The sequence below is a fragment of the Mus caroli genome, chromosome 11 (assembly GCF_900094665.2).
Source record: "Mus caroli chromosome 11, CAROLI_EIJ_v1.1, whole genome shotgun sequence".
In the NCBI taxonomy this organism is placed as follows: domain Eukaryota; kingdom Metazoa; phylum Chordata; class Mammalia; order Rodentia; family Muridae; genus Mus; species Mus caroli.
In genome coordinates, this window is record NC_034580.1 from 99,595,604 (window position 1) to 99,607,672 (window position 12,069).

A 12,069-nucleotide genomic window follows, 5' to 3' on the forward strand; every position below is an offset into this window, starting at 1 on the left:
GATGGTTGTGAGCCACCATGTGATTGCTGGGATTTGAACTCTGGACCTTCGGAAGAGCAGTCGGGTGCTCTTACCCACTGAGCCATCTCACCAGCCCCTACATCCATAATTCTTAGACCATTATCCTAGTGAGGAAAGACAGTCATAGCACACATCTGGCTAACTGGCCTTACTTTAGGTACATTCTGATAGGACTCATTGTCACTGCCTCTAATCTATTCCAGAAGTTCCTGGTGCCAGAATCTAAGGAATTCTGGCCAAAATCTAAGCCAAAAATATGGCATGAATCTTACCCACAGGTTTAAAATTGGCAGAGGGAAGATATACTTCCTGCAGAATCTTGCCTTTTGTAGATCAAGGCTTGAATCACACACTGAGCAAAACTGGTTGGTAGAACTGATGATGGTGAGCCTATTCCACACCATCATTAGCACTTATGCTTCTGACTTAGATGCCCTACCTAGCCTCGGAACCAGTCTAGGAAAAAGACAAAAACCAAAAAACCTCAGAATCAATTGGACTACCTTTTCAACGTTGGATTTACTCATTACTTAAGCCATTCCATAAGAAGTCAAAGAACTAGATGTTCACACAAGAGTTTATGAAAATATTTAGATAATGGTTTGCCAAGGTAATTGAAGGCTGAAAACATTTGGATTTGGGCAACTATTTTAGCAATAAAGCAAGTCCTTAACCAGGAATTAGAGAAACATGACTCCCTTTTTTCCTCCAAAACTTCTGGGTAGGCCAACTCTCCTACTGTAAATGTAAAAGTTCTATCAAGTATATGCTTAATAAAAAAAACTTGCCACTGACAAGGGAGTTCGAGAAAGAAATTAATAATAATGTGTCTCCTCTATTCCCCTCTCCACATTGAAAACAAAGCTTCCTCCAGCTCATACACAGACTCTTTGGGGACACCAACAACTCAAGGACTTCTGTGGTCATGGGACATCAGCACCACTTCTGTATAGACTAAAGACTGTAAAGCTACTAGGAGTTTGAATTAAAGTACATTCTAGAATATATTCTCTCTCTCTCCCTCCCCCTTCCCCCTCCTTCTCCCTGTGTGTGTGTGTGTGTTTGTGTGTGTGTGTGTTGTTGTATGTGGTGTGCGTGTGTATGTGTGTTACTGACACTAAAATCAAAGGCCTTACAAGTGTTAGGCAAGCTCTTTACTACTGAGTCACAGCCCCAAAACCCCTAAAATTTTTAATGAAAATATATTTTTAAAAAAACACTCCAACAATCCCAGCTAACAGTGAGGTGTCCTATAGCTTCAAAATCGATTAATATTTGCAAAGGAACTACTAGATGTTAGCATTTTGATGACATGCTTCAGAAATCATGAAGAAAATATGGACTATCCAAATGATTAAGGTGGTTAATTCTAGGTAGTGGGCTAATCCATATATATATATATATATATATATATATATATATATATATATATCCACTTACTTTCAACAGCAGTTGTCCTCTTGCATGTTCTCCATATAACCCAGTTCAATCCTTTTGCCTATAGTCTTTGATTATAGTGACATGAAAGTATGGTTAGTCAAAGTCTACAAAGTTTTCTTCATGACTCTGTTTGACCAATGAAAACCAAAGTAGTAATTTGGCCATTCTTGGCTTTGTGAGCCATTTAGGACGAGAGCCTGATGTCAAGCTGCCATATATTTGGTGTTAAGATAAAGTCACAAGAGACTTACAGTATCAGAATCTGCCAGAGATTCTATTTTGGATATACTTGAAACTCAGTGTTTGTTTTACAGAGTGGATGTGAAGATTAAATGGCATAAGAAAAACATTTTTAATTGTATTCAAAGAGAACCCTAAATGCTTTTTTTTTTAAGTCACAGTACTTTCTGCATCATTTTCAGGACATATGATTTACTAGTTGCCCTCTATTGGTGGACAGTGCTAACAACAAGAAAGTCTGGCAGAGAAAAGCATAGACTTGAGAGTGAGCAAAGGCATGTTTCAGTCTTCACAGCTAGCAGCTCCTATTGCAGAATATGACCCAAAAGGCAGAGGAGATGAACCAGCCACCCACCTCCTCTCCAAATTGCTAATCCATTAAAAGGAAGAAATACACCTATCTCTATGAATTTTACAGGCAACTAAAACTGAGAGAAGTTCATCTGCATTACTACACATCTGTGAGAATGCAAATTCTTCCTAAAATTTATTCTAAATATTTTACAAATCATTGTGGATTTTTCTTTTCTTTTCTTTTCTTTTTCTTTCTTTTTTTTTTTGTTGTTGTTTTTGTTTGGTGTTTTGTTTTTTGACAAGGCCTCCTATAACTGGATTCTCTTTGTTGCCCCCAGGATAATATTGAACTTCCGACCTCCTATCTCCAACTTGAGTGTTAGGATTAGAGGTGTATACCAATCTGCCCGCTTTAGGTTTTTTTTAATGTGATGTTAGAAATAGAAGCCCACTTCACGTTAGGCAAGCACTCACTCTACCAAATGAACTATTTCCCAGCCTTACGGTACAGTAGTTCTTTCAAAAATATCTACTTCAATTATTTTAAAGTGTATATTTATAAGATTTGAACAATACAAAATAAATAAACAATACAAAGTAATAAATAATCAGTAGTCTGTGGATCTATTTATGCACCTTAGTTCTCTGTCACAAGTCTATAAGCAAATACGCACCTGATAGGCCAATATTTTGTTCTTTTCCAGAACGAAGCACAGTCTATACTATCCTCTAGGGGACTGATAATGTGTCAACTGAATGAGTGAATGAATGAATGAATGAATGATTTAAAAATGACATTTTCTTCTCTATCTGAAGATCTAAAACTGCCTGTTAGAAATGTCCAGTTCTGTAAGGAAGGCTGGCTGTATGATATGTCACAGTGGGATTCCTCTAGACAAGTAGGAAGTACGGAGTTGTTACTTCAGGTAAGTTTACCATAGTTCTTTCTGGCAGTCACCTTCCTTCATGAAGAGAAAATGAAATAAAAAAATTATTTTAAAGTGCTTTATACCCTTTTTTGATGTTATTTTTAAACATTATTTTCTTTTCTATATTTATAAAAGGTGTGTGTATTGGGGAGTGGGGGGACAAGGCAGAACTACCTATATTCACTGGAGCTAAAAAAAAATAAATATAGTTAAGCTGATAACAAGGCAGGAGGGTGAATAATAGTAAGGCAAGGCTCTGCAGTAAGTATGACTTCACGTATTCAATGGTGGGCTTTACTTGTAAAATTCCTAAAACCTACGATTTATAAAATGGTTTCAGTTTCCAAAAGCCAATAAAAACTCACTACTGCTTTGTAATTTCTCCAGTGACATCTATACTATACAAATGCTTCGACCGATATATCCACAGGTTAGAAACAGATCAGAATAGCTAAAGAATGTCTGACAGACGATCTCTCCAGTCATTAGAAGTGGGTGATCTAGAATGGAATAGAGTGTTGAACAATATACAGAAGTAGAGATAGTGTAATAATAATACACTACTAAGTTTCCAGATCCAATAACAGCTACAAGGACAAACATAGGCAGCAAGAAACGATGAAGCAGCCAATCATTACAGGTGTCTGAATCGAGGAACATAATGAGAAGTCACCCTGAGACAAGTTCTTGGAAATTAAATTGGTTGGCATGTTGACAAGGAAGTTTCTACAACACCTCGACGGAGCCCATTTTCTGGGACCTGAAGGGAGTTTTGATAAGACCGTTTAAGAGTGATCAAGATAAACTATCCCCTCTTTGGATTAAAAAATGACAGGTTTACCACGCTTATACACCTTAAATCCAGAGACAAGCAACAGAAGCCAATCTTGTGGTTTCTTGAATTTAAAGGCAACATAAACTGGTACAGAACGTTCTACATGAATACACTTGGGTTTAACCTCATACAAGTCACTGCTACAAACCTAAAAAAAAAAAAAAATCCTGTAACTACGTTGAAGCCTGGAGCCAGAGGCTCAGTGAAAATGCTCGGCTGGCTAAGGGCGCCGGGCTGGCTCACTGACCGCTGGTCCTCTAGCCCTGCGTCCCAAGTTATTACCTGCAGCTGAAACTCGAAGCCAGAGGGCGCGGAGAGGTGGCCTGGTCCATCCTCTCTTCAGTACTTGCGAGGCCTCTAGAGCTCAAGCTCCCACTCAACGCTTTCGCGGTCCAGGGTCGACGCCTACTCCTTACCTTCACTGCGCCTGCGCAAGCAACCAACGCCCTGCACAGGCGCACAAGCAAGCGGCCTGAATCACCACTGATGTCCAGAGTCCTGGCTGACTTCCGGTTCTCAATCTTCAGCTCCAGCCACACCACTCCAGCGCTGGAGTTGACGCTAATTCCCCAATCCAAGAGTATTTTTAAGGGTAGACTTGCAGGATCCAATTGGCTTCACCTTCACTTCCCGAAGAGATTAAAATAGTACGTAGTTAGCACCTTTGAACTGGTGGGAAATGACTTCTAAAGATGGGTTCCTTGGAGTTAACTTTAAGGGGTTTAAAATATGATAGATTAAACAGAACTCAGTCACTAGAGATCTTGCGGTTGAAATGTTTAAAGGCATGTCCCTGGTCGTCCTGGACTTTCTGGTGGTGTATGTATGTGGAGTTGGGCCAGGGCAGGATGAGAAGCTGGGAGTAAATTGAGGAGAAGCAAATTTGGGAAAGGATCAAAATGGATCCAAATAACTGCTGGAGCCTAAGAAAGGTGCTCTGGGAGATATAATAATGGGCTACTTGTGGGAGTAATGCCCAGCGAGATGATGAGGCCTAAGGCTCAATAATTCTAGGTTGTCAGAGGCCAATAGGACTCCGCAGAACTTGTGAGTTTAATGACAGCCCTCAGATCCTTGCTGGTCTATGATGGTGTTTTCATCTGTCCTCAACAAAATAACAAAAGGACAGTAGCATTATTTTAATGTTTATAGGTGATTTGCCTGAATGTATGGCTGTGCACTACATATGCCTATTGCCCACGGAAGCCAGAAGATGCAGTTGGATCCCCTGGATCTTACAGACAGTTACAGGCAGTTGTAAGCTACCATGTGGGTGCTAGGAATTGAGCCTGGATCCTCCGGAAGAGCAGCCAGTGTTCTTAACCACTGAGCCATCTCTCTTACCTTGAAAATATAATTTTTTAATTGTATAAAATGAACTGTAATGTATTCTGCTCCCCTTGAATGTATGACTTTCATAAAAATTACTTTACAAAAAATGCTGAGACTATTATAATATTACTTTTTTTTTTTATGTAGCACTGGTTCATTTGTCCATAGAGAAACTCATGACACCAATAGCTTTAAGGACATCTTGGACATTTGGGCTCAGTTCTCCACCTATTCCGATCTCACGATTTGCTGCTCTCCGGCTCTGCAGAGTAGAGACCCAGTTAAAGTGGAACCAGGTTGGATTACAGGTGCTTTGGATGCCATCATGGTAGCACTCTCTTGTTTCCTCCAGAAGAGTGCTGCCAAAGAGAGATTGATGGAGTCACCATGTAAAGGGCAGCTATGAACTCAAACCACTCTCTAAGGCTCTTTCTGAGATTCTTTTCCCTGGATAGGAAAGGCAGTATCTCATACGAAACTTGTGACAAAGCAGTTGTCCCGTCCATGCACTGTTCCAAGTACTGCTTGATCAAAACATACGTTGTCATCTGAGTGTATGATGTCATCATTCGAATCTGATCCATAAGCTCTTTCCCAGGAGACTTGAGTTTGGTTGCTAGAAAACCAAACAGCAAGGTGCCTACCCAAGGCTGGGAGTTGAACCAATCAACTGTGGCACTTGGTGGGTAAGTGTTGAGGTGGGTTTCCGACTCTGCATGGCCAGATTTCCCTAGCATAACCATGAGTGTCTTGTTGAGCCTGACTTGTTCAGAGCCGCTACGAATTTTCTCAGAAGATCCAATAATAGCTAACCCGATCAGGAGTGTGCAGCAACTATAGAAGACATCTCAAGAGATGTAATTACGTGTTCTTTGATTCCCTCTTGGTGGTGCACTGAAGTTTCACAGGCAGGCCAATCTTTCCCTTGGACAGGCGAGGAGAAGTAAGACCACTCAAGAACTCCAGCAGAACACAGTGCTTCCCACAGTCCTGGGAATAGATAACACATGAAGATCAAACTGCCAGTAGCTGGATGGAATCTCATCCTGAGATCATGACTAAGCATTGACAGTGTGTTGATGTCGACGACTCTTTCTGTCGACTCCTGGATGGGTATCTGTGGCATCTCTAGGATATTCTCTGCAGTCACCACTCAATTTGAAATCCAACGTAAATCCAATTTCAGTTGTTTCTGTGTCCGTAGCTTCTGCTTCATCATGAGAAAGAGGTGTCTGGGTTGGGTTAGGCTTCCTTCTTTTGTTGACATTTCATAGACATCTTAGAATGTTCTAGCTATGGTATTAATTATAAGAACTTAGTAATAATATAAACTAAGCATTAAGGTCAAGTTGGAATTTGTGATGATTAATCCTTGTCACCCAGACTAGATTTAAGATTGCCATGGAAACAGCCCTGGGTGTGTCTGGGAGGATATTTCCAGGAAAGTTTTGACAGAGGAAGACCTGCTTGGAAGGCACTATCGCATGGGCCAGGATTCTGGGCCAACCAAAAAGGAGAAAGCGAGCTGAGCTGAGCACCAGCATTTATCTCTGCTTCCTAACGACAGATGCCATGTGACCAACTGTCCCACACTCTTGCTGCCATGTCAGCTGTGACCGACTGGACTCTCAAACTGGGAGTCAAAACATAAAAAACAAAACCAAAAACCTTGGTTTCCGCCCAGGTATTTTGGCACAGCAACATGACAGGCATCTAATATGGAGCTCTTCTGGTTTAACAAAAATTGGAAACCAGTACATCGTCAGCTCCTTGGTCTGATTGCTGATGCAGTTAAAGCTTGGGGTAGAGGAATGAGTGGTCAAAGTAAATACTCCAGTTTAGTTAGACACTACTGATAGTGGCTGTGCAGGACATCTCCCAACTGTCCCTTTTATCTACTCCTGCCAAACCAATAAGATCCTATGCAGAAAAGTGTGTGTGCACGCATGCACACACCAAATGCCATAACACAGGGGTATAAGTCAGGACAACTTCCAGGAATGAGTTTTCTCCTCTACCATGTAGGTTCCTAGAATTGAACTAAAGTCATTAGGTTTGGCAGGAAACACTGTTACCTGCTAAACTATTCTGCTGGTTCTATAATTATTTATTATTTTTTAATTATTATTATTATTAATCTAGATTCTCAGTCGTTCCAAATCACTGGTACCTGTTACCATAGCTTTGTCTCAGTACCATTTTCTCCACTTCTATTCCTGACTCACAGCACTACTGGCTGGTTACCTATATCTGATCTTCAATTTACCTTTAAAAACAGTTGTCTGACACTAACTAACCAATATGTATAAATTTTAGTAAATATTTTATTGCCCACTGCAATATTTGTGGATGTCTCTCCTTCACCACCTTAATTATGAATACCCAAGAGCACATTTGTCTTCCTTTTTCTTGGGTCTAGAACACTCTTAAAGTGGTAGGTACACAGATGTAACTGGAATTAATAACTAAATAAACACATGTATGTTTAATAAATTTTGAAAACTATAATTATATTTATTTGACATCTTCTTGGTTTGCAAATGATAGGAACAGAGGAACTGGGCCTGGCTGAACACAAGCAGGGAGCCGAAGTAAGACATTTCCCCCAGGACTCTGGTCAGTTTTACTTGCAAGTGGGAAGAGAAAAAAGTAACAGGTGAAGGCAAGACGACGGAATAGTGAAGAATGTCCAAGGAGTACAGGGGTCCTGGAGTGACTCCCCAGTAGGTTTGCACCCTGGCTCATCCCAGATGGCATCCCGTCATCCAGTAGGAGAGTGGTCGTCCTAAACAGTGCAATTTCCATTCTACCCTGGGGAGTGAAAAATATAAGGTTTTTTGTTCTCTGTGTAAGTGCTGTTTCTCCACACACTAGTGTGGGAACTAAAGAGGTTGGGGGAAGGAGGGGGAAGGGAGGATAGCCCATGTCTGGCCAGACACTTTCCACTCGGCCCCAAGTGGGCATCTAAGCCACTGACCACACTTGGTGGGGGTGGACAAGGGGCGGCCCCCAACCTGGGGCCCTGGGACAACACCCTGTAGCCCCAGGGTTATGGGAGAGAGGGCTAAGGGAGAGAGGTTCCCACACAGGCGAGAGTAAGCGCAGATGAACAGAGACAGTCTATGGTTTTAGAGCTTTATTGTAGAAAGGCAGGGGGAAAGGAGAGAAGGTAGAAAGAGAGAGACCAACCATGGCCAAGAGGAGACAAAGGGGAAGGAGAGAGGGAGAGAAGAAAGGCTAGAGAGTAAAAGGGAGAGAGTAAGAGGTTAGAAAGAAAGAGAAAGGAAAGGAGAGGAGACAGGAGAGTAAGAGGAGTAAGAGCAAGAGAACAAGAGAGCAAGAGAGTGGGGGCCAAACAGCCCTTCTTAAGGTATGCTGTTAGCTTTACTGTTGCTAGGTAACTGGGGAGGAGTTTAGCCTGAAGGTCAGAAGCTTGGGACATTGCCTATGCTAACCATGCTTCTCTTGTGGGGCCTGTGGGGGCCGTAACTTCAACAGGAGCCAGAGTTCCAGGAGACATGAAGGAACTCCTTCCGTCCCAAAAAGGTGAATTATCACCACCGGGTCCCTGGGTTCCACACCTCAGCTCAACTAGAGACTAGGCCATCTGTGTATAGCCCAATGCACAACACACTAGCCCAGTCTTTGGAGTCCTCCCTGAAGAGCAGCCTCTAGAATCCCCTTCATTCCTAGCAGGGCCAACCCTTCTGATTCTTTAAGTTTCCCTCATCCCTTGGGCTTACCTTTTCCCCTTGTTTAGTAAGTACCCACATTTTCAAATCCTCATTTCCCTTCGAAGGTGGGTAGCACTATTCTATAGGATTTAGAGTTAGTTCAAACCCAAGATGCAGTCTTTGAACCTGCCCTTAGAAAGGAGCAGCCCTCATAATCATGAATGGTCTTTCCTGGATCTTGCATGCAAGCCTCATCACTCTATAACTCTAACACATTCCTGTAGATGGAGCCATTTGTATTAGTTTCATGTCCAGTTTGAAGCACAGAAAAGTGGTCCCCTGTGCATCCAGCCTTGAGGAGCTAAAAGTTTTGGGGTATCTGTCCCACTAAGGGGACCCCTTTAACAGGAAACATTGTTTATTATGAGAGACCCCTTGCAGGAGAGACATTTGTATTATTTAAATCCTCTCCTGCTTTCAGCTGATTGGAACAAGGAGAAAACCACTGGTTCACACTGGACCAATTAGAGTCTCTATCTCTGGAACTTTGACCAGGACTTGTCCAACCGGTCCACTTAGGGCTTTAAGTTGCAGACTTGGGAGGCTATAGTCTGTCTTGTGTGTTGGGGAGCAAAGGATTCTGGTCTGCAGAGAACAGAGGCTTGCAAATGCAGTGAAAGCAGAACTGGCCATGGGAAGCCTCTGTCTTTTTCCTAGCTTCCCCTGCGGTTCCTGCCCTCTCCTGAGGCCTAGTTGTTGCATCCCTTGAGTGGGCTCAGTAAGCGACCTTCTCGTGAAATAAATTTCTGGGATGGAGATGACCTGAGTTGGAATTCCCCCCAAAGCCACATAAATGCTAGGTAGGCTTCCCTGCCTGCCTGTAATTCCAGTGTTCAAAAGCTGCGACAGGATTTCTGGAGCTGACTGGCTAGCCAGACTATCCAACTCTGTGAGCTCTGGGTACAATCCAGAGACCCTGCCTCAGACTCCTGCCATCAACATCAGGCCTCCACACACATTTATGCAGAAGTGCATACCTTCCACCCACCACACACACACACACACACAAACACACACACAAACACATGCACATGCACTAAAAATAAATAACCAAAAGCATCTAAATGTATGAATAAAAAAGGTTCCCTCTGCCAGCTCAAGTTGCTTTCTCTTATTACAATCAGAAGTTATTAATACAATATTAGAGAAGGAACCAACATGGGTATTAGGACAAAGAGTATGGAGGCCATCCACTACCCCCATCTTTTTCCTTTCATTTTAATTTTTGAGATTTTTTTTAAATGTTTATTTTGTATGTAAGAGTGTTTGCTGGGTGGAGGTTTGAGCACCACGTGTGTGCAGGACCAGTGGAGGCCAGAAAAGAGTGGTGATTCCCCCAGGACTGGAGTTGCTGGTGACTGTGATCTGACCTGTGGTGTGAGGAATTGAACCAGGGTCCTCTGGAAAAGCAGCCAGTGGTATTAACCACTCAGCCATATCTCCAATCCCACATTTTTCTAAAGCTCTGTAAGGGATTGCCCACAACTCGTTGGCTGCTGCTTCTTGCTCTGTCATGTCCTTCTTGGAGCTCTGTGCCCACTAACTTCAACCCATGAGTCCTCCCAGTAGTCCTCCTACCAGTCCTCCCACCAGTTCCCCCACATTCTCACCAGTTCTTCATCCCTCCTGATCCAGACACAATCTTTTTTGCACAGTGAATGGTTGAAATGAGGTTGGGACTCAGTAGTTCTGAAAAGAAGGAAGAGGTTGCCTGTGATGGGTACAAAGGCCAATCCCAAGGACCAGACAAACACTGTCTTGTTGACCTAAGGCTTGAGTACTTCCAGGTTAGGCAAGGCCTCCATCCTAGGGACCACTTAGATAGCCCTACAGTGGCTGGCAGAGATGAGAAGTGGGGCCAAGAGGAGTCTGGACTTTGGTCCCTGCTCTTTCTCTAGTCAAGGTAGGTAGTGGCTCACCCAAAATCTGCAGGATTTCTGGCATGAGGGATGCCAAAACAGACAACACAGAGACCAAAAATGGTCCTGCTTAATGGGGAGAGGAGGCTTCTATAGGTGAGAAGCCCAGGGATATCAGGGTAGGAAGGATGCAGCCACCCTGCCAAGCCTCTTGGATTAGCTTTGAGACAGGGACTTTGTACTCAGCTTGTGATCTGCCATTAGCCTGGGTACTTCAAGCCACAAGTCACATTCATTTCTAGACTAACTGCCTCCCTCTCCCTCCTCTCTTCTTCCCTCCCCCCTACTACTGCCTTCTTCCCTTTCTTCCTCTCTTCCTCAGATAGTATCTCATTGTATGTCCCCAGGTCAGCCTTGAGTTTCTGGACTCTGACACTCCTCCCAGTCCAGCCTGCCAAGTGGATAGTACTAGATGACATCATACCTTGGTTCTCCTCTGAGCCTGAGTTTGCTCATCTGAGAAGTGGGGCTCATAAACAGTTTCTACTGTGTGGAAGGGTGGATAAAATGCCTGTGCATATCTCTGCTTACTATATAGCATGTTGTCTGTGTGGCAGCAAGGCCAAGCCTGGCTATGAAGAGTCTTTCTGGGCCCAAGGGACCCTCAGACCTCTTGCAAGGATGGAACAACTGTGGGGTTATTCATCTGCTCAGTCAAGGGATTCCTTGCTCTTTAAACCATCCCTGGAAGGACATACTCAGGCAGTGCCTGGGAAGAAAGGTCCTGTAAGTAGAGCCTCGTCTCCTCTCTCACCTCTCCCACCCTAGGGCTCCCAGCCAGACCTTGACAGTCGACATGGCAGAAGTTCTCCGAATGACTCTGGTAGTCGTAGCACCAGTAACGACTGTTGATCTGGAAGATGCCATAGTCGAAGCTACCATCAACGTTCTCGTTCACCTTTGATATATTGAAGTTGCTTTCCACAAAAGCCAAGCACAGCCCTTAGAAAAGAGAGAAAGAGGGACGTTCTTTAGGAAGGATCTAGACTGAGTGGGTAGGGAGTTGACATAAAAAGGGGGTGGAAGCAAGGCATCAGGAGAGAGAACAAGGCCCAAGAGCCTAGCATGCCTGAAGAGCTAGAAAAAGCCATTTCCCCCTCCATTTGTATAGCCATCCCCCCATCTTTCCACCTACTAATCTTTTATGCATTTGCTGAGTACCTACTGTTTGCCAGGAGCTATACACAGCCAAACAGGCTCATATTGACTTCAAGGGGCCTAGTACAGATTGAACAAAAGTACAAAAGTATGGGCTTAACACAGAGAGAGGGGGCTGAGGGGGTGGAGCAAAGGAGAGAGAGAGAGAGAGAGAGAGAGAGAGAGAG

At 43.3% G+C, this 12,069-nt stretch overlaps 2 protein-coding genes across 3 annotated transcripts in view; both read right to left on the bottom strand.

Annotated features, from left to right (window-relative positions):
- Positions 1-3,650: 3,650 nt before the first annotated feature.
- On the bottom strand, positions 3,651-6,696 carry LOC110304567 (endogenous Bornavirus-like nucleoprotein 1). Its single transcript, XM_021175965.1, is given in 6 exon segments — positions 3,651-3,684; positions 4,042-4,320; positions 5,566-5,923; positions 5,926-6,191; positions 6,193-6,298; positions 6,675-6,696. Coding segments are annotated over 6 exon segments (1,065 nt in total).
- An 883-nt stretch (positions 6,697-7,579) lies between these two features.
- The window catches only part of Lyzl6 (lysozyme like 6), an 8,058-nt gene continuing 3,568 nt past the window's right edge, over positions 7,580-12,069 (bottom strand). The window contains exons 3-5 of one of the 2 annotated variants that reach the window (XM_021178048.2): positions 11,528-11,686; positions 10,436-10,514; positions 7,580-7,902 (exon numbers count right to left, since the gene is read on the bottom strand). In XM_021178048.2, coding sequence (XP_021033707.1) covers positions 7,833-7,902; positions 10,436-10,514; positions 11,528-11,686 — 308 coding nt within the window. In that variant the 3' untranslated portion in view covers positions 7,580-7,832. The remainder of the gene's footprint in view (positions 7,903-10,435; positions 10,515-11,527; positions 11,687-12,069) is intronic. The other variant, XM_021178047.2, reaches the window with a different exon arrangement.